Source organism: Heloderma suspectum, chromosome 15 (assembly GCF_057233095.1).
Source record: "Heloderma suspectum isolate Gila_16-S chromosome 15, 16-S_ref, whole genome shotgun sequence".
In the NCBI taxonomy this organism is placed as follows: domain Eukaryota; kingdom Metazoa; phylum Chordata; class Lepidosauria; order Squamata; family Helodermatidae; genus Heloderma; species Heloderma suspectum.
In genome coordinates, this window is record NC_139472.1 from 6,617,296 (window position 1) to 6,640,277 (window position 22,982).

General features: G+C 45.8%; 1 protein-coding gene across 13 annotated transcripts in view; it reads right to left on the reverse strand.

The window, feature by feature from the left end:
• The window catches only part of RERE (arginine-glutamic acid dipeptide repeats), a 437,785-nt gene that overhangs the window by 143,583 nt on the left and 271,220 nt on the right, over positions 1 to 22,982 (reverse strand). For 12 of the 13 annotated variants that reach the window (XM_084822049.1, XM_084822046.1, XM_084822047.1 and 9 more), the window contains 3 exons: positions 8,420 to 8,468; positions 4,170 to 4,294; positions 3,809 to 3,908 (listed from right to left, as the gene is read on the reverse strand). In XM_084822049.1, coding sequence (XP_084678175.1) covers positions 3,809 to 3,908; positions 4,170 to 4,294; positions 8,420 to 8,468 — 274 coding nt within the window. Of the gene's footprint in view, positions 1 to 3,808; positions 3,909 to 4,169; positions 4,295 to 7,060; positions 7,151 to 8,419; positions 8,469 to 22,982 lie in introns of those variants that run through there. The other variant, XM_084822051.1, reaches the window with a different exon arrangement.

The following is a 22,982-nucleotide window of genomic DNA, read 5'->3' on the forward strand; positions in this document are numbered from 1 at the left end:
AGCACTGCCTCTCACCACCCCCTAGTGTCTTGTACAGCTATTTCATGAAGGTACAAGCAGGCAGGGGTATGCATGTGTATATGTGCATAGAGAGTCTGTGAAACAGGGTAAGGAGACGGCCCAAAAGTTGATTTAGAGATGGGCTTTAATCTGTTAGCAGCAACTAAAGTTGTTTCACATTGGACTCCTCCTTCATCCAACTGGATAGTTTTTTCATATTAGGAAGCTGCCTTACACTGGGACAGATCCATGGTCCATCTAGCTCAGTATTATCTACAGCAGGGGTAGGAAACCTGCGGCCCTCAAGATATTTAGCCTACAACTTCTATCAGCCCTAGAACCAGCATGGTAAGGCATGATGGGAATTGCAGGCCAAAACATGTGAAGAGCCACAAGTTGCCCATCCCTGATCTACACTGACTGGCAGTGGGTCTTCAGAGCCTTTCCTAGCCCTACTTGGGGATGCGAGGGGTTGAACATGGAACCTTCTGCATGCAAAGATTGTGCTATGGCCCTTCGCCCAAGAGCATATTAAACACAACGGTCATGTAAAACTTACCAATTACGTGCAGGCTTGAGAGAACCCAGTGGATAGTAATCAGTTCAGAGATAACAAAGAGGGAGTTGCAATAAAATGTTGCAGCATAGAGTGCTTCCATTCAGGATTCCAGACACTCCATTCCTCTTCCCTTCTCTGCCCCGAATTTCCATCTCCCAGTCCCAACAGTCATTCACCTTTTCATGCCCACTGAGCACACTCTGTCCTCATTGGCCTGTTTGAGGGTTCCACCTTCCCAGGCCTTTATTTTCCTCAAGGTTTTTTGTACTACTGCAAAACCTTGGGATTTCTTCAAGCAAGCTGATACCTCCCTCTTGTGTGTGGATGGTGCCATATTGACTACATAAGGACCGGCAGTTTGAGAACAGAGATTGCTATTAGCATATATGAGGGCTAACGTATGAAAGGTTTTGTAATGATAAACACAGAAATAGTATTAGGTTATATGTTTTTTTTTTCATTAATTCGATGACATCTTAAAAGACTTTTATATGGTAAAGCTATGGATGTATCTTCTTCCTCTGCTTTGTCTTAATTTAAAGCAAGTTAAGAAGTATCCATGTATGATAAAGTTATATTATAAAAATAAAAGGTATATATGTATACTTTTTATTGTTTTCCACCATAATTTTGTATGTCTTGTCTGTTATAATAATAATAATTGGACTTTGCCTCCAATTTGGAAAGTTTAAGCTGCTGCTGGAATTGGCAGAAACCAGAATTCAGGTTGAATGTGCAGGTAGCGAGTGTACTGCCTTGCGGCATCCAAACCCGGCACTCTAGGTTGCTGAGGGAGAAAGGGCCCAAAGATTCAACCCCATAGTTTGTTGTTGGGTTAAAACTCTGGGTTGTTTCCCCCTCAACAACTCAGAGTTCTGGGTTTGGACACTGCAACAAACAGCCCAGAAATGGGGTTTTCCTGGGTTGTTTTGTAATCCGGAAACAAAGCAAAAGCAGTGAGCGGTTGCAAGGCAGTGTGCACATATGCACATTTGCTCGTCCCCGCATGGCTGCAACAACCCATAGGCTGTTGTAGTACGTGCGAGCCAGGTGTCTGTCTCTCCCTCCACCCACCCTTTTAAAAAACAGAGTTATTACACACAGCCCCTGTTGCTACCTGGGGCTTGCAGGGGCTGCCCATCTAGATACTGATTGGGCCTATGCCTGCTCAGCCTCAGTAATTCTGCAGTAACTGCCTCTGTGCTCCCCAGGCATCGCTGAGCCCCTGCTGTGCTTCTCCAAATTTGGCACCCATGAATCCAGGAAGAAAGGACGTGGTTTTCCAGTATTTATGTGGAAGACAATTATGCTGGGAAATCTCCAGGTCAAACCTCTTCTGTGCCATGAACACAGTAGGTGATTTTTGGCAAGAGCCTCCTCTCTCAGCCTTAGGAGTTGGCCCAAGGCATTTTGCTACCTGAGTTGGAGCCCAAATGGTACCTTTTCCTGCCAGGACCAACACTTTTAAAAAAAGTCTCACTGCACCATTCAGACACCAATGCCTCATTTTACATATTCCCTTCAGCATAGTATCTCCTCAAGCAGGTTGCTTCACCCTCCTGCATGACAGGCCTCAGCTAACCCATCTGCAATACTGGGATAATATTTATGTATTTATTGAGGGATGTTTATCCTGCCATTCAAAAAACAGTTCTAGGACAGCCATGTAACATATACAAAACAATATAACACAAACTAAAAATAGAATTAAATGGTAGATCAAATCAACATAAAATCAGACTCAGCAGGGGTTAAAATGATTTAAAAGGGCATGGGAGAATAAAAAGGTGCTCTCCCAGGGTAAGAAAAATAGCAAAGTGGGTGACAGGTGACCATCCCTGGGGACAGCATTCCACAACCAGAGTGCCACCACTGAAAAGGCCCTCTGTATTATTGCCACCCACCTTGCCTTAGATAGCAGAGGGCACCTGGAGGAAGGGAGGGGGAGTATCTAAATATGATCTTAATATATGGGCAAGGAGGTAGTCCATAGTCCTAAAATGCACAAGGCTTTGAAGCTTATCATTATCAGCATCACCTCATAATAATGCTGAACTACCTTAAAGGGCTATTGTAAGGAATATAGAGATAATATAAGTGAAGGTCTTTGGACACTCAAGTACAGGTGCAAGGTATATTTATTAGGTATTGGCAGGACTAGCTTGTGAGTGCTTACACATATCCTTACACTTCTTACTCCAGAAAGGAGCTCTTCTGCACCAATGATGCCAAAGAATAGAGACCTAATCCCCACTAGTTGAAATGCAGAATGAAACTGAAGTATAGAGAAAAACGCTAAAAGGAAGACAAGCCATATTTCCCCAGGCTCTGAAGTCGAAAGATTCCTGCATGAGCAACATCAGGCTTCCAGACTGCAGGAAGATTAGGAATGCAATTAAAAGAGAAGCTGGAGATAAGAGGAGGAGTTACACTACGAGTGATTTCAATCTCTGTTGTGCTTTAGATGAGGTGGAGGAGAAAATTTGAATTCCCAAAGCTCTTTGGTGATTAATGGCTTTCGCAGAGAAATCCAAGCCTCCACGCGCGAAGTGACAGAGCAACTTAAAGTGCTCAAGAGCAGCACAGCCCACAGAAGCAGATGGCAGCCTACCCCAAGGGAGTTGGGGGGTGGGGAGACAACACAAGTGTAAAGCCACAAAGAAACTGAGGATGATGTACAGCATTAAGCTTTAAAAAAATCAAATAAAAGCTCAAGGCTACAATGGCACAGTGGTTTTAATCATTAACAATTGCCTTCAGCTTGTGGCCTTGGGTTCAAATCTCACTTTTCCCCACGCTGGAGAAAGCAGGGGCCTCCCTAAATGCATCTCAGGTAGCGGGACTGAGAAAGACCCCTGCTTGAAGCCCTAGAGCAGCTTTCCCCAACCTGGTGCCCTCCAGATATGGCGGACTACAATTGACATCAGCCTGGGGGATGATGGCAGTTGTAGTCCAACACATCTGGAGGGCACTGGGTTGGGAAAGGCTGCTGTAGGAAACTGCAGCCAGTCAGAGTAGACAATATGCTGTTTCGATGGATCAAGGGACTGACTCTGTATAAGGCAGATTCATATGTTCAATGCTTGGAAAGCAAACAGGAAGGCTGCTTGTCATATTTTGGGAAAGCCTGAAGGTGCTCTCAAGCAAGCCAAAGATCCATGAAGCGTAACTCAAAGTGACTGGGATGCATTACAATATCCCATCACATTATTTCTGATTAGAAGAAGGTTGTAACAACGGGAGACTTACTGTGTTCAGTGCATTGAGAGTAGTGTCATCGCGGGAGGCTGCGACGCACCCATCTTCCGTGGATCCTCCGTCACACATCCCTGCAAAAGCTGCCATGCTCCTTGAAAAGGGGAAAATGTTTTATTACCCAATGGTAGAACATGCAAAAGAAAAAAGAATGAAAGAAAAAGTCCTGCTAAGAAGAGCACTTGACCTTCGCAGAACTTGCACCCATGCAAATTGGATTGTTTATCCCCAAAACAAGACTTGGAATGATCCATGCATGGAAGATTCTAGACCTTTATCTCTTAATAGGACATTGCAGCCAGATGCAGCAAGTCCCCACTATCGAAACAAGGAAAATGCATTAAGTTCACATTACCTTGCTGCCCTCAGGTACATGAGGAGGTCGCAATCATTAACCCCAGGCATCCACACAAGCTCCTCATGCTGCGTCACAGTGTCTCCATCTCCAGAAGGGAATGGCTGAAGTTCTGGAAGTTTTGCCTGGAGCAAGAAACAAGAGGATGTTCGTTAACACAGACACAGTGATGCTGGACTGTATGTCTGGTCTCAGCCAAGCACTTCAGAAGTAAACAGAGGTAGGCTTGCGAAAAGCCACTTCCCTACTCACCTGAGGTGAGAAAAACTGCCCCTAGGTGACCAAGCAGGGGCGTTTTTGATGGGAACTTTGTGGTTGCTTCCCATCCTTCTCTTTCCAGGCTTTAATGTATCAGAAATAGGTATGTGCGGGCAGCCCAGTTAGTGGATGTCAGGCCAGTAGCATATGGGCTTATTTACAAGATTGATAAAGGGCTTGTACAGATGGCCAAAACAAGGCCTTAACTTCACCATGGTCTCCTAGGTATCTATACCAGAATCCGTCTTAAATTACATAGCCTTCTAGAAAACAGTTTTTTTTTTCCTTTACCAAAAAGATCCTCTGTGCTCCATTGCCTTGACCTTGCATCCCCCTATCCCTTCACTGATTACATCTTGGCCCTGGGAAATCAAGACCCTCAGCTGACCCACAAACAATTCCAAAGTATGAGAATGTGCTGTGACGTGTAGGAACTTTGTGTTATGCTGCAAGATTCAATTAACAGCCTTAATCATCATCAGCAATGGGTGCATAACCATAAAGAACTTTTCAAGCCTGTAATTACCTCACACGGTTACAATGCAAAGCACATCTGAAAGGCAGCATTTTATATATACATATATAACCAGCAATTACAAGTCACAAGTTCGGAAACATTTAATGTACTCCCTTTGTATTTTCTTCCAGTTCTTATCTAGGGAAGAAAAGGATGTATTGCAATTTCACTGCTTGACAAGCTATGAACTGGCTACTGCTACAGCTGGCACCAGTGAGGACTGCAGGCAGGTGGGCATGTTCAGATGCTGTATTGGTGCTGGCAGGGACCAAAATACGGCCCTCAAACCAACATGCTTCTCTGAAACAGTGTCAGCAGAAAAGGAAGCAGTTAGCAAAAACAATGAAAGTACCTCAAGAATGCCCAGTAAAAGAATGAGAAGGTGAAGTACCAGAAAGCAGTCCTCCTTTGTCTAGTTGTTAATGTGAAAACCCAGCACTGACAAAATGGGAGGGGTCCCTTTAGCCTAGAACAGTCTACAAATGTTAATAGACCTTTGGCCTGGGGGGAAAAGGGGGGAGGGAGTTGTGTAAAGCTTCATTACCTAGTCACTTGGAGCCAATGCTTTACTCGCCATAGGTGAATAGGTTCTTTCAAGCCAGCTTTGTAATACAAAAAGCTCTCATTTTCCCAAAGGCAAAGGGCTGGATGTAAATCTGGGAGCCCGGGTTCAAGCCCCACCTCATACAAAAACAAGAGCAGCCATACTGGATCAGACATGACCATTCATCTAATCCACCATCTTGTTTTCAACAGTGGCCAACCAAATGCCTCTGAGAAGCTCACAAGCAAGTAAAGAAGGCAACAGTCCTCATGGACTCTTTGCTTTTCCTCAGCAATTGGTATTTTTTAAAAATATACTTTCTCTGAATATGGGGGATCTGTTTTGCTATCATGGCTAATCAGTGCTGATAGACCTATCCTATCTGCAAATGTGTCTAATTCTTCCACCCCTGGGATGAATTAATCATGTAGAGTTGGAAAGAGAGCAAGGGGAGAGCCTTAATTTCAAATATATATGTTTAGGAACAAGATAGCTTCAGTTGGGTGGCTGGGTTTATAATATAGACCCCAAATACATCAGTTTTGCCCAATTATGCAGGATGTTGGGCTGGAACTTTAGAAAGGGGCCGTAGCTCAATAGTGAAGCACATGCTTTGCATGCAGAAGGTCCCAGGTTCAAACCTCAGCATCTCCAGTTTAAAAAGGATCAGGCAGCAGGTGATGGGAAAGACGCTTCTCTACCTAAGACCCTGGAGAGCTGCTGCCAGTCAGAGTTGTTAATCCTGGGCTAAATGGACAAATAGTTCGGCCAGGACAAGGCAGCTCCCTATGCTCCTAACCATGTAAATGTGGGCTAAAGGTAGTGAGACCTGTATTTTCTTTTCATGAGTGCATCTGCATGTTAGTGGCTGAAGAGCCGTAGCAGCTGCTAGCAATTTCATCACAAGTCACAAGCAAAATTGAGGGGGCTACTATTTTAACATTCTTCTATGGCCAGCTATCTTCCAGTCATTTCAGCATCTCCTCAGGGCCAGACTTCAGTATTGTAGCATGGCCTCTAATATGATGCACACTTATACACACACACACGTACATATCTATAGAGAGAGAGACGGACAGACACACACGCGCACACACACACACACACAAAATAAAAGCCAGCAGACCTACGAAAACGAAATGAAATGCACTGGTGGCCTCAGCATCATCCTGCCTTTAATGGGGCTGAAAGGCTAACAATGAGCATGCAAGATGCCAACCTGCTGAGAGCGATGTAATACAACGGCAAGTACAGAAGTGGAAAAGATACCTTTCACAAGCCTCCTCAAGTCCCGAAGGCCCAAATTCAAAATGCCACTGTATTTTTTTAATACACCAAAATTAAGACATCTAATGCCGAGAGAAGGGATTATTCTGCTCAGCAAGTCAGCTTCCAAAGAAAGCTGACTCAAGGGAACTAGTGCCAGAAGGCTCACTGAGCAGCGCAAGCAACCACTTAAGCCCTCAGGGGATGAAAATACTGCTTGTCTCTAGGAAATACTCTAGGATGTGAAGAGACCAGTGGTAAAGGGAGGGAACCATGAGATGATAAACACCACCACTTGGCACTTACATAGCACTTCCAAGTGTTCAAAGTTTTTTGTATTCGTCGTCTCCATAATCCTTACAACAGGGGTGCAGAACCTCTTTCAGCCAAAGGGCTGAATTCTGTTTCAGAGAAGCTCTCAGGGGCTGCATTCAAGTGGTGGGCAGGGCCTAAGGCAAAAGGGGCGGGGCCAAAATACAAAAAATACCAGCATATTTTAGCTTGACGTTCTTCCTGCCTTAGGAGAGGCATTTTAAGCTATTGGGATGGGGGGAAACTGCACAGAACTATGGAAGCCAGCAAACAAGTGGTGGGCAGGGGAAAGGAGCTGGGGCCAGCGGAAGGAGGCATGACCTTCTGGCAAACCCAGGGCCCAAGGTTTTGCATCCTTGCCTTACAGCAACCCTGTAAGGTGGGTCAGTGGTATTATCCCAATATTGCAAGGGCTGAGGCTAGACTTTCCGGACCAACTAGCAAATACATAGCAGAGGTGGGATTGGAACTGGGGGGAGCCTTGGTTGATGGTAGAACACAAGCTTCGCATGCAGAAGGTGCCAGGTAACAATCCCTGGCATCTCTAGTCAAAAGGATCTGGCCACAGGTGACTGGAAAAGACCAGAGCAGATGATATTGGGCAAGGATGGGCCAACAGTCGGGCTCCACATCAGGCAGCCTCATATGTTAGCTTAACTTGTCAATATGGTGGGGCATGCATGTCACTGAACAGACCTGCATCCCCCTCCCCATCACACTTTTTCTTTCTCCTTCTTTGATCTGGTCCTCTGTGTTTGCAATGTCTTGATGCCATTTGGCAGCTCTGTTATTGCAGTCAGGCCACTCCACTTACTTGCCCCTTGCCAAGGGCTTCCTAGCAACCTTCAACAGGGTCTCCCTCGAGCTAAGCTTTGGGGAAAGGAGCAAACAGCTGGACTCTCTCCTGATGTTTATTTCCTCATCCAAGCCTCTGCACAGGTGTGGAAGGCCCCACCTCTCCCTCAAGCCCTTTGTGCTTGCTAGAGGGCTTGAGGCTTGGTACCAAGGACAAGTAGAGGTTGGGGTAGTAAGCCAACCTATTATATGTGGGTCCCTGGTCAAAAGTGGGTCTGTGTTGGCAGGGGAATCAGAGCCCCTTAACTGATGTAATGTCACAGAAGGCCTGAACAGCCTTGGTGCAAGTTGCTGAGTGCTAAAGGGGCCACTGCTAACCTTGGAATTTAAACTCAGAGGTCCACGAACATCCTGTGTGAAGTTATACTCCCTAGTCTATTGCAATACACTATGGGTTTTCGAACGACACCTTGCATTTTGCAGATCAGAGAGGTCTTGGAACTTTTCACAGGAAAGAGACAGTCAGCACTTGGTGCTCATAATGCAGGGCAACCTTACCTGATGGCTAGGTCCAACCCGGATTTCACCCTGTGTGCTGTTCAGCCTCCTGCAATTGAAAAATACAGAACCACCAGTAAGTAGGATTAATCAGTGTGACACGTATCTCCCAGCTCTGTTTGAACATGAATAGGTACCATCTTGACAGTATAAATTGGAAGAAAAACATGTTCTGTCTATTTAGTCTTCAATGCCACATTAAAAGGGTACAGAATAAAATCAGAATCACAACGAAGTCCATGGCAAACCTCCAGAGGGTATTTTCATCCAGTAGGAATGGAATTTAAAATGGAGACTCATGCAACGCTTCTCAAAAGCACACAATACTCTACCAAGGCATTTTATCAGCAGCGGCATTTGAAGAACCCTTATTCAAAATGTGAAAAATGTTAAAAGATGACATGGCAGTTCAGTTATTCTCTGTTCAGCCTTAGCCAAAACAAAGATGTTTTAAAAAGAGAAACCAAACCTGTACTTACTTATAACTTATGTAAATCATGACCCACTCCCCCACCCTCTGATTCCATCTCCATTGCATTGCGCGTTTTGGAAAAGACACCCTAGGGTGAATTTATTCTCTTGCAGTGGCATGAAAGTCCTGCTTAAGAGAGAAATACTGAAGGGGCTTTTACCCCTCTTCTTCTCTTTGGTAGATGAGGAGAGAATTTGCTTTACCAACTTGAAATATCGGTGTCCAAAGAGCAGGACATAAATTGTGGTGTTAGATTCCACACACACATACAGAGCTGCGTTTTATGCCTCAGCCAAACAATATATACAGCAATAGGCTGCCATCTAGCTGCATGCAAAGGCTGCCACCTATGTAAGTCAAATTCTTGATCTTATCCCATCTGTGTCATTGCTGTGGTTCTGCTCTGCTTCGGGTTCACCATAACTAGCATCCGACAGGCACACCTCGAAAAGTCTCATGTATCAGGTTGCCTAGAACCTAACTTTCAAAGCTAAGATTCAACTTTCAGCCTCCCACCCCCCGTGCATATCCGCTGTCTGCTCCTTGTGAATCCAAAATAATTTTCCAGCTCTAGAATGATTTTGCATCAACATTTTATATTTTATTTATTTATTTATTTATTAAATTTATTAATCGCCCATCTGACTGGTCACCCAGCCACTCTGGGCGATGTACAACCCACCATAAAACAATTTAAAACAATAAAATTTTACCATAATTTTTTTTTTTTAAATACCCTAACCCACCCCAAATGCCTGCCTGAACAACCACGTTTTTAATGCACGACGGAAGCTCATTAAAGAGGGGGCATGACGGATTTCCCTAGGGAGGGAGTTCCACAGAGTGGGGGCCACCACAGAAAAGGCCCTCTCCCTTGTCCCCACCAGTCTAGCTGTCCTGGCTGATGGGACAGAGAGAAGGCCATCTGAGGCTGATCTTGTTAAGCGGCCTGTCTGGTGTTGCTGGAGGCGCTCCTTAAGATAGGCTGGGCCGGAACCATATAGGGTTTTAAAGGTCAAAACCAACACCTTGAATTTGGCCCGGAAAACAACTGGTAACCAGTGCAACTCCTTCAGCACTGGAGTGATGTGATCTCGCCGGCGGCTGCCTTTAATCAGGCGAGCCGCCGCGTTCTGTACCAGCTGCAGCTTCCGAACCGTCTTCAAGGGTAACCCCACGTAGAGCGCATTACAGTAGTCTAAACGAGAGGAGACCAGGGCATGTACTACCAATGGGAACAGATGGTCGGGAAGGAAGGGGCGCAGCTGCCGTATCAGATGGAGTTGATAACAGCGCTGTCCGGCTCACAGCTGACACCTGAGCCTCCATGGACAGCTGGGAGTCCAAAATGACCCCCAGGCTGCAGACCTGGTCTTTCAAGGGTAGCCGTACCCCATTCAACACCAGGTCAACATCCCCCAGCCTCCTCTTGTCTCCCACCAAAAGTACCTTGGTTTTGTCAGGGTTGAGCTTCAGCTTATTCCTCCCCATCCAGCCACTCACCGTCTCCAGACATTTGGACAGGGATTCTACGGCCAACCTTGGTGAAGATTTGAATGAGAGGTAGAGCTGCGTGTCATCCGCATATTGATGACACTGCACCCCAAACCTCCTGATGATAGCCCCCAGTGGCTTCACATAGATGTTAAATAGCATCGGGGAGAGGATGGAACCCTGTGGCACCCCACAAGTAAGTGGCCACGGGTCCGAAACCTCCTCTCCCAGTGCTACCCTCTGGTACCTGCCGGAGAGGAAGGACCGGAACCACCGCAATACGGTGTCTCCAATGCCCAACCCCTCCAGGCGGTCCAGGAGGATACCGTGGTCAACGGTATCAAAAGCCGCTGAGAGGTCGAGGAGAACAAGGAAGGAGCATTCACCCTTATCCAGAGCCCTCCTCATATCATCCACCAAGGTGACCAAGGCCATTTCTGTCCCATGCCCAGGCCTGAAGCCCGACTGAAATGGGTCTAGATAATCAGTTTCTTCCAAGTGTGCCTTCAACTGCACCGCCACCACCCGCTCAATCACCTTGCCCAAAAATGGCAGATTTGAGACTGGGCGAAAGTTGTTCAGAACTTGAGGATCCAAGGAGGGCTTCTTTAAGAGCGTTCTTATCACTACCCCCTTGAGGGCTGATGGCATCACTCCCTCCTCAAGGGAGGCGTTCACCACCGCCCTGATCCCCTCACCCAGTCTCTCTCTGCAGCTCATAATGAGCCAAGATGGGCAAGGATCAAGTAAGCAGGTGGTCGGCCTTACAGATGAAATCACCTTGTCCACTTCATCAGGAGGAAGAAGCTGGAACCGATCCCACAAAACCGGTTTGCCACAGGCCGCCTCTTGCTCACTAACTGTATCCACAGTGTGCAGAGTAACACACCTAATCTGATCAATTTTATCTGCAAAGTGCCTTGCCAAAGCCTCACAGGAGGCCTTAGAATGCTCCAGTGGTTCTGGAGCCACAGGACCGACCAGGCTCCGGACCACTTGGAACAGCCTCCTGGGGCAGCACTCTGCAGACGCGATGGAGGCAGCATAATATTCCTTTTTTGCTGCCTTCACCGCCACGTGATAGGCTGAAGATATAGCTCTAGCCCGTGTCTGATCGTCTTTGGAGCGAGACTTCCGCCACCGGCACTCTAGCCGTCTCACCTCCTGTTTCAGAGCTCGTAACTGCGGATTGAACCATGGTGCAGTCCGAGCCCTGTTCAGGGGGAGAGGGCGTTTCGGAGCCACCCGATCTAATGCCCCAGTAATTGCGGCATTCCAGCCACCCACCAGGGTCTCGACCGAGTGGCCGTTGGCATGCCCCAGAGAATCCCCAAGCGCGTTCAGGAATCCATTTGGATCCATAACACGCCTGGGGCGGACCATTTTAATGGGTCCTCCATCCCTGCGGAGAGGTTGTGGAACCGAGAAGTCCAACATCACCAGATAGTGATCTGACCATGACAAGGGGGTGGTGGATATACCCCCGACTTCCAGATCACTCCCCGCTTCTCCAGAAACAAACACAAGGTCTAGTGCATGACCGGCTACATGAGTGGGCCCAGTTAGAATATGGTGCAGCTCCCAGGAGGCCATGGTCTCCATGAAGTCCCGAGGTGCTCCTGTGAGGATGGCCTCCGAATGTACGTTGAAGTCCCCCAACACCAGTAAGTTAGGGGACTGTACACACACATCAGAGACCACCTCAAGCACCTCAGCCAGGGAGTCAGTCGTGCAGCGGGGTGGACGGTACACGAGCAGAATCCCCAGACTGCCCTTCGGGCCCAACCTCCAGTACATGCACTCAGCAACCTTGGTCTCCCGGAGAGGGGGTCTGGTGAAGACCAAGGACTCTCGGTAGATAACAGCCACTCCCCCTCCCCGATCCCCAGCCCTCGGCTGCTGTGCATACGAAAATCCAGCTGGACACATGGCTGCAAGGGCTGGAGCAGCAGCCTTGGCCAGCCAGGTCTCCGTAATACATGCCAGGTCTGCACCCTCATCCAGGATCATGTCATGGATGAGGGAGGTTTTCTGGGTAACAGACCTGGCATTGCAGAGCAGCAAACGAAGGCCAGAAGATGGGGTCACGCCTCCCCCAGCCATCCTTTGGCTCTGGACAGGCCCGGAGCAGGGGACAGATACTACACATCTCTCCCTTGTTCCCCTTACCTGGCATGGCATGGCCTGCCCCTAGCGCTCCGCCAGCGCCTGCCGCCCAGCCTCGTTATGTTCTGGCCCCCAACACTCCCCCCACTGCCTCCATCAGGTGGACACATGCCCCCTCGCTTCCGCCTATCAGGCAGGCTACCCACCCCTAAAAACACAACAAAATTCCTCCCAACAAAATAAAACGAACGAACAAAACAATTAAAATCCCCTTAAAAATGCCAGGCAGGAGTCCACAGGGAAAGCCTGGTGGCGGTGGTAGCGGCGACAGCGGCAGCAGGCCCAGCAGCAGCAAGCACGCCTCTTCCCCAGTGGTGGTGGTGGTGGCTTCTCCTGCAGGCCCTGGCTCTCCCAGGCCACCTCAGCCAGCCAGCTTATGTAGCCCCTCCAGGGAGGGTCAGGTGGAGCAGCACAATGTATTAGGTACAATGGGGTATGAGGAGTTTAAAGTTTAAGGGGTAAGAGATGGTGCTTATAGGGTGGTTAATGTATAACATGGCAAATAGGGGAGCAAGATCCAGTGCCAGTCTGACACATCATCCACAATACCACACTAACTCTCTGGGCTCTCACAAAGTTGTAACGAAAGCCATGGGATGCATTTTCTGCCCCTCTGCTTCTTATGGACACCAGGACTTGAGCCAATAAGAGTTGCTGATTGGGAAGGCCAGCCCTAAATTAACATCCTCTGAAATGTGCCTAGGAAATACATGATTTAGTTAACCAGCTTTGGAGAGGGCACATCTCCCACACCAATGGTAGCAACCATATCAAGTGCTAGGAGGAGTGGGGCGGGGGGAGTATGTGTCTTGTTAGTACTGTTTAGAGTATATATTTTGGATCAATGATGAAGCCACCAGAACCTCTCTGAGGGCAAGGAAGCCATCTCTAAATTGATCTGGCCCTGACTCAAGAGCTGGTATAATATATATAGAGGCTAAGACATACAGATGTACAAGCCAGAAGTTGCCCAGTACAGATCTCGCCTTTAGCAACAGGTGGCCTTGCACAAGTCATCAGCTCTCAGCCTCCGCCCCCTGAAATAAGGGGATAATATTTCCAACCTGTCTTGCAGGGTTGTTCTAAGGGTAAAAATAAAAGAACCAAGGGACACTGGGAGGCAGAAACCTGCCTCCAGGAATAAACATCACGGCATGGGGGAGACCAACCTAGTCCCATACACTGGCCAGAGAAGGAACAGCTGCAGGGAGTTTGTTTCATCCTTCTCTGCCAGAAAGAACACCTATAAGAACTTCTGAACTAAGACCTGGTGCCTGAGTTTTGTTGCTTCTTCTTCCCCCCTCCTCTCTCCCAATACCTTTTCCTTTTGTGTCACACCTTTTAGATCGTAAGCCTGAGGGCAAAAAGGGCCTTATTATTCATCTGTGTGAGCTGCTTTGGGAGAGCTGTTTTTTTTGGCTGAAGAGCAGGGTAAAAATACTGTGAATAAATAAATAAATAAATAAATAAATAAACCATAAGATTCCAGAAATAATATATAAATGCTGGCAGCTTAGAAAAGGGGGCTACAATGACCATATGTACCTCTTTTGGTAGACCTGGCTTATGTTAGTTCAAGAATACATCCAGCCTTGTAGATAAGCTCATGCAAGTTACTAGGCAGTCTACAAAATACTGTACGAGCCCACTGGCTGCTGGAGGAGGGATGAAGGGCTGTATTATTACGCTAGGTGCAGAGGAGGGATGGCGAACTCCATCCCTCCTCTGCCAGCCCACTCACTCGCCAGCATGCAATTCCTGGTCGCCTATGGCTACCAGGCTAGTGATTAAACACAAGCCAGAAGACACCCAGATTTATCATACACATAGAATCTCTTGCACTTTGAAGGCCAAACTGAGAGAATTTATCTCAACAAATTTTTAATTTTAAGGATGTGTGTGAATGAAACAACATACCCAAGATGCTCAATGCCTGCACGGAATTGATTTCAAAATGGTAACATCTGCAAGTGGCATATGCTACAGTATTGTGTTCTCTCTCTATGGAGTTCACAGCAAGGCAAGAAAGATGAAACACACTTATTATGTTAAGGGGGGAAATGCATGAATAGGAACCAATGTTCATGGAGCTGCAAAATACAGGCTGCTCTATGTAATCTTTTCTTCTATCCCAGTTCTTTTATTCCCACAGTTCGGTTTATAGTGAGAAAAACAAGCTGCTAAATCCATTCCTTTATTCCAACACCTTTCTGTACAATGGCTCCCTGCCCAGAAAGAGGTCTAGCAAAAGGGACTCTGTGTGGTCTTCATAAGAACACTTTGAACAGAAAGAGATAGACATGCAGCCGGAGCTGCGTTCTTTCCCCCGCTTAACTGATTCTATCAGAAGGTACCTGGCTCCCCATAACCCATTCCAAAAGGTACATTAAAGCCACCAGAATAAGACCATGTCCAGCACAGATACAGCTCTGCATATTAGTGGAGTGAGCCCTCCGTGTACCCCGTGTGGGGAAGATTTAGAGTATTTCTATGTGCTGGCTGGCCAAAGCTGTGGATTTAAATAATTTCCTGCCTCTGCAAATAGACTTACCTCCAGTTGCAATCTTAAAATCTGTAAAAAGGAGGGAGAAAGCATCCACAGAAATTGCTAATTAAATCAAGAAATGATTTCAATGCGATGAATACTTCTGCTAATGCTACACCTACAGAAGGTGCAGGAAATGACAACCAAAGTGATCAGGGGGCCAGAATACTCCTCTTAGGGGGAAAGCTACAACAACTGGGCTTTTCAATTTAGAAAACAGGAGACCGGTGTGTGTGTAACAACGATAAAGGTGTATAGAACTGTGCATGATCTGGAGAAAGCGGATAGGGAGTTTCTCTCTTTTAATACTAGAACCCAGAGCCACCCAGTTCAACCGGTTGGCAAGAGATCCAGGACAGACAAGAGAACAGTGTGCAATTAATTTGTGGATTCATTGCCACAAGATGTGGTGGCGGCAGCTAGCTTAGATGGCTTCCAAAGCAGCGTTTAGGGAAATTCACAGAAGTTGAGTTGATCGATGGCTACTAGTTATGATGGCTAAGCGGAACCTCCACCAGGGAGCAACCGTGGGAGAGAGCTGTTGCCTTCATGCCCTTACCTGTCAGTGTTTGGCCACAGTGTGGAAACAGGATGCTCAACTAAACAGGCCTTTGATCCAGCACAGATGACTTTATATACAAAGAATCTACACATGTGCTTAGTCCACCACAGAGCCATCCACATAACCATTAGAAAAGCAAAAGCTTCAGTGGATACACGCCCTTGCCAAGGCCACTCTTGGTTTTCAAAGGGTCTGGCCCATGCCAGACTAGCTCAGAACGCTGTTCGTTCCATGACTGTGTCTCTGGACAAGGGGCCCTGAGTCAACCACTCCTGGGAGAGTGCTCCTCTTCCCACATGAAATGAAAGGTCTGCAGACCACTCATATCCCTGCAGTACAAGGTCCAATCACCGTAACAGGATCAACCACATGGTTGCATGTTTTTAACTGTGTTTTTAATGTATTTATTTTATGACTGCTTTAATTGTGTTTTTATTTGAAATGTTGGCTTTTACTGTTAGCTGTCTTGAGCATCATTTCCTGGTAGAAAGGCCGGGTACAAATAAAAATAAATAAATAAACCAGAACTGAGCCCCAAACCTTGTGGTCTGTGAGTCAGTGCCCCCCTGGGATGAGCTGCTCAAGGGTGCACGGTGGAAGAAAAGAAGGCAGTATCATTCATCTGGATCTCAATATGGCTCCACCCTCATCAGTTGAGCCCATTGATTCCTCTCAACTTGGCCTGATTATAAATACTTTCAGATCAGGCCTGCCTCACAGAGATAGAAAAAAACAAAAATAACACAGCATCACATTCCTTGATGGCATTTTATAGACTAAAATTAAACTGGCTTTCTACTTCCAATGCAAAGGAAGAGGGGCTAAGGGACAGAGTGACCCTGCACCCACAGAGAATTAAGGTGATAGACACTTTCCATTTTCCCTGGTGGTTCAGGCTGTATGTCACTCTAAATTTTTATTTTTATATATCTAGGCTCAAGCCTCCTGGCTGACCCTTCATTAGAATCTGCCCCAGCTGCCCCACACCCCACAACTCAGGTCCCAATCCTGCCAGGACTTCAGCTCCCAGTGTCCTTGGCTGCTTGCAACCCCCCCTCTCCCAAGTGGGCAGGGAGCAGGAAGAAGACTGGCAAAGATCCAGAGGCATTAACCATCTCTCTCTAGGAATAGGGATGAATGGATTGGTCTACTTCAGGTCCATGTCTATTTTGCATGTGTTCATTCATAAGCCCGTTCCACTCTGTTTCTGCATCAGTCTGTGAATTGTTCAATTTTTAAATCAAGTAAAAATTCACATTTTAACCTATTTCCAAGAATATGCATTTTTGTATACATATTGCCTGAAAATACACATTTTTGCAAACATTTAAGAATGCATTTTATATGAATGTTTTCATATATATGCATTTTTAGTGCTGTGTGGACTGGAAATAAGGTATTTAGTAATTTGGTAATGTGTATTTTGGTACTCTTTTGAGCTGAGAACTGAATCACAAAATTTGGAAGTGTGCAAAATCCGAAGGATAGCTATATTCTGATCTGTGCATTAGTTCAGAAAACACAAATCAGTTTGGTTTCCTTAAAAATTCAGAGAGAACAAAAACCCTCGAGCGTGCCTATCTACAAATCTCCTCAGTGTGCCCTGTAGACTCCAAAAATTGTCTGCGTTCACTTCAGATCTTCTTGTTCACCACCCATTTTCCTGTGCTTAAGGAAGAGTTACAGGAGGATGCAGGCTATTCATATATTGGGCCGGGGTGGGTGGGGGGAGCACCTTAAACTTGAGAAGAATCTGCACCATGTCATAACATACACCCCCTTCTGGAAGATTAAGCATTTCTGGACCACCCACGATTCCCTGCAACCTAGGAAAAGCATCATTCTTGCTACAGATGCTAAAAACGCACTCTTTAAGCTCAAAAGCATTTGCCCCCATAATGGGGAGAGTACTGGGCTGCTTATTCCATGGGGAAACGGGGGTGGGCTGAAAAGAAGAGGCCAGTGAGGAGCCAGTACCATGCATGAAATCTGACACCAAAGGCAACCGATGTAACAAAGTGGTATCCATAGCAACAACAACTTAATATTTCAGTCCCTCTTCAGCCGCAGCGGATTAAATATAATGACAAGATGTTCCCCCTTTGAAAAGTAACCTGTTGCCATGGAAACGTTGTAGTCTATCGAATAAACAGGGACTGGACAAAAAGGAACTGGAAGCCTGCAAATGAATATCAAAAAGGAAGGAGTCCTCCCCTTCTTGCAAAGGGCTGTATCGGAGCTCTCTAATCCTCAGGCAGAGGAGAGGGGACGTTCGCTCCAATACAAAATTGCCCTTTCCAGCTTTGAGGCAGTGCCAGGGATCAACGTGGCGGTCCTGACAACTGGGACGCAAATAATAAAAAGACCAACCTAATAAAAAGTTTGGAGTAGAACCTCCAGTGATCAGTTTCCATTTTATTTAAAGGAGCTTATATCCCAACCTATCTAAGAACCCAACGTGTTAATAAAACTAGCAACTTCAAGTGCGGTACATTAAAAAAAAATCCCACCCCACCTCCAGCTTGGTTAACCCCAAACACCAAGTCCCTGCCCAAACTGGAAAATGTACAGAGTTTCTAAAACACTCTCAGGCTAGGGCTTTGGTGAATCTCCAAAGCAGTTTCATAAATATGAAACCAGATATTAAGCAAACCCCTCTGTGTATGCCAGGGTATGCCTCAAATTCCTACTCAGCCGTGAAGGTCACTAGGCAAGTCACCATCCAACATGGTGCCTGTCCAACATAGTTGCTGTGTAGACAGAGAGACCTGAAATTTTTTTGCTAATACAACAAATGTCACAAAAACAACAACAAAAATTGGTTTAAACGGCCGTGTGCAACTTGAGGCCCTCCAGATGTTTTGGCCTACAACTTCCATCACCCCTAGCCAGTGTAGCCAATGATGAGAGATGGGAGCTGTAGAACAAAACATCTGGAGGACCACAAGTTGCCCCTACCCCTGAGTTAAAGGCTCAAAATGTTAGAGACTGAGCGGGGCCATAGTTCAGTGTTAGAACACATCCTCCACATGCACAAGATCCCATGTTCAATCCCTGCCAATCTACAGCTAAAGTGGATTACAGATAGCTGGGCTGTGAAGGCCTCTCTCTACCTTCAGCGGTGAAACTGGGTGACCTTGGCCCAATCACTATCTCTCAGCCTAAGCTACCCTACAGGGTTGTTGTGAGGATAGAACAGGGGAGGGGAACTGTGTACACTACCCAAGGAAAATTGGGTTAAGAATGTTATATATAAAATATATAAAATACTAAACGTGTTAAGAGTAGGAGTGAAAATTGAACATTTTTTTTTTTTTACTATTTCATAAAGCAAGCAGACATGAAAGCAATAACAATCAAAACTTTCAAGTTGGACTGCACCTTGCTCACATCTTTCATTTACCTAAATACTAATATCCTGCCTTACCACCAATATTGGCTCCCAGTGCAGTTTTACAACAAATGTACAATTCATAATAAAATGCAGTAAAAAAACACAAATGTGACAGAAAGACAACAGTGTGTTAAATAATCAAGAAAAATGTTCGGGTCCCATTTGTTTCTTGTACATATGTACTTACAAGTGCTGTTCCCAAATCAGAAGTATACTAAGATGCTGACTTGCTGCAAAGCTGGATTTTTATTATTTTATACCTATTTCATAACTGAACAACTTCATAACTTATGTTTGATGGGGCAGGGGAGGGATACATTAAGGTACGAACTGCACCTCTCATATACAATGGCCTTTACGTCGAAATCACTCTGTTTTTCTTCTACGCATGCCACGCATTACTTGTATTACTTAGTCATGCTATTCTTGTACCTGGAAAGCTTTTCAGTAAAATTCAAGACGGGGGAGTGGGGGATAAAAATGCCACACGCTTGGGTGAAAATTTTTAAATTGGCACCTAAAGATTAACAAGTTAGCCACCTACCAAATGTGCCAGGAAGGCATTTGGAAGTCTGGGTGCCACCACTGAAAAGGCTCTATCCCCAGTAACCATCCATCGTGCCTCAGAATATGGGGGCACCCAGAGCAGGGTCTTGGATGAACAACAACTTAATGCACGGGTAGGTTTGTAGTAGGAAGAAAAAGGAATTGAATCCAATATGCCCTGAGCTAAGCAGGAGGAACACTAATGCTTTAGCTTCTTCCAAAGAAGACATGACATTTGGAGGAACTTCAGGTTTACCTCCCTTCCTCCTTACAGCGATAGCATATATGGCTTTACCTTTGAGGTTAATCACTACCACTATTTCAGAGCAATCCTGAAGGCTTATGCCAGAAGACGAAGTGATGGCCACTAACTGAAATGGCTTTTTTAAAAGGATAAAACAAATGTATGGGGGATAAGTCAATCAATGGCTATTAGTCAAAATGGCTAAATGGGAACCCCATGGACAGAGGCACTATGCCTCCGAATACCAGATGCCAGGGAGTTGTGAGCTTCCCAGAGGTATCCGGATGGCATGGCAAAAACATGCTGGAATGGATGTTTTGATCTGGCAATGCAATTCTCATGCAATTCTGAATATTCAACGCTTAATGGTCAATGCTTAAATATGAAATAGCTGCACTATCAAGTATATCCAAAGCAGGTACTGCAAAAATCCTGAACTGCAGAACAGGAAGAGACATTAGCTATAAAAAAAAATTCTAGTCCTCATGAATGCAGATCATAAGAACGTAAGAGCCATACTGGATCAGACCAAAGGTCCATCTAGTCCACCATTCTGCTCACACAGTGGGAAACCCACAGGTAGAACATGAGTGCGACAGCACCCTCCTGCTCATGCTCCCCAGCAACTGGCATACATAGGCATACTACCTCTGCTACTGGAGGTAGCATACAGCCATCAGGACCAGTAGCCATAAATTCCTCCAGGGATTTGTCTAATCCCCTTTTGAATTCACCTGAATTAAGTCTGCCTACCTGACACTTCTCCTCAGATAGAAAGTAGCATCTGATACAGTGCAATATTGGACAGATCTGGACCCAGGTCTATCCTGAACCTGCTATCCCAATCCTGGATGGAAGTCAGGCATTCTTCTGTGGAGATACATGTTATGTGGAAGTCAGCCCTAAGGGGGCTTGAGTGATTTAAAACTTGCCTTAAGGCAGGTTTGCCACAATGAACAACCAGAACCTCTTACCAGATACATAACCACAAAAATGCCATTACAAAAACATTATCAGTTTGTGTGAACCACCCAGAGAGCTTTGGCTGTTGGGCGGTATAGAAATGTACTTACTTACACAGGTAAGTAAATAAATACCTCAAATTACTTTGAGTTTGGCTGTTCATTTGTATACTGTACAGGCTTCCTTTTTGAAAAGTATTGAGTCTCTGAAAGCTTCTCATATATCACTCTCTAAAACAGCCATCCCAACCATGGCTGGCTTGGGGATCCTGGGAGTTGTAGTCCAATGTATCTGGAAGGTACCAGGTTGAGGAAAGCTGCTTTTAAAAAACCCATCCACACACTGTCAGCCTCTAAACTGGATTTCCGGGACCCCCATATAACAAAAAGCATGTGTGTGTGTGAGGGAGAGACACAGAACAATTCATGGACATGCCAGCCTGCAGCAACTAGAAAATCAATTCCTCTGAGAGAAGCAAAGAGGTCCACAAACCAACTGTGATCCATCCCTGGTTCACAACACACTCCCACTTCAGTTCATGACATAGAATCGTAGAATAGTAGGGTTGGAAGGGGCCTATAAGACCATCGAGTCCAACCTCCTGCTCAATGCAGGAATGGCTGTCCAGCTTCATCTTGAATGCCTCCAGTGTGGGAGAGCCCACCATCTCCCTAGGTAATGTAACTGCTTTTCGTTTTACAACCTTAAGAAAAGATGTCCCACTGGATTCGCCTGGACTGTCCAACAGGCTCACTTTGTGATTACGGTTCCTGGAATATTCTGAGTCCCCAAGTGTCCACAAGGGGCCTCCTTGCTAATCCCATGCCAGTGTTTTTAATGGGCACACTGCAAAACCAACACATCACTTTTCTTCCATGGAATTCAAAGGGGGCACAGATGGGGTTCCCGGGGAGTCTCCCAATCCAGGCAGTATCTAACCCCAGACACGCTTAACTTCAGTGAGGTTGCTGTAGCATTTGCCTTCAAACCTGGAACCAAATCACTCCGAGATTCTGCTTTACTGCTATCAAAAGTTGCCAACACTGAATAGGAATGGACTTGAATTTAACAGATTGACAGAGGGAACATGTAAATTAACCTTTGTTTGAAGGGCAATTCAAATTAAGGTTATGCCGCCGTGGAGCTATATCGAGACACAAAATAATTTTGGCTGAGGCATTCAGAAATATACACAACTTGGGGTGGGGGTGGGGAATTCTTATGACCTCCACAAATATGGACTTCTGAAAAGCCCATAATCACTGATGTTTACCCTGTTAAAATCAAATTCTGTGCTAAGAAAAAGACAAATCACTATTCCCTTCTGATACTGGGACCCAGGCATTCCAAACAGTTTAGAATATGTGCGCAAGGAATATAGGGTAGCAGAGGCCATGGATATGCCGAGCAGAAAGACTTGTGTTTAGGGTCTTTTGAGGCAGGGAGCAGCACAAGCAGCAACTGCGGAGGTAGAGGGGGGCCAAGCAAAGCCCAATGCCTGACAGTAGAAGCTTTGCCCATTTTCCTTTGATGTGGGAGCTTTCACAGGATGCTGCTCCTATTTTTTTTTAAAAGGCATGCTTTGAGGGCTAGCAACTTGCGTTGTTCTAGGCTGACAAATCCTACCAGTTTTCACACTTGCACAGAATACATACAGCTCTGTCCATAACACACAGAACGACTCCTATCAAAAGAGCAGAAGGGAAGAAAAAACACCAAAGCAATTGCTAGCCTTTCACTTAATCCTTTTGCCTCCTCCTAGTGCATGAATTAACTAAAAAGAAAAGCACATTTCACTCAGACAAGAGAAGGTTACCTCCAGCCCTTAAACACCTAACCCTAATTCCTTAACTGAGTTTATTCACCAACAGAACTAATCTCCACAAACATTGGGCTTTACTTCAGCAATCTTTCCACCTCCGCAAAAACATGGCAAGGATTTCTCTATTCATTATAGATGTTCATTTCAATGTGGCACTCGAGTGGTTTTCAATCGGTGATCTAAATAATCCAGGGGTTCTTTATAAACTGGATGGAGGAATGGAGGACAAGCTTCATCTACTACTGACCTTTTCTGAAACATATAATGGGGCGGGGTGTGTGTGTTTGCGCACACATGTGCTAGTTTCTAGGGCCCATTCTCAGTTCGTGTAGGGCAGGACTGGCCATAGCTCATG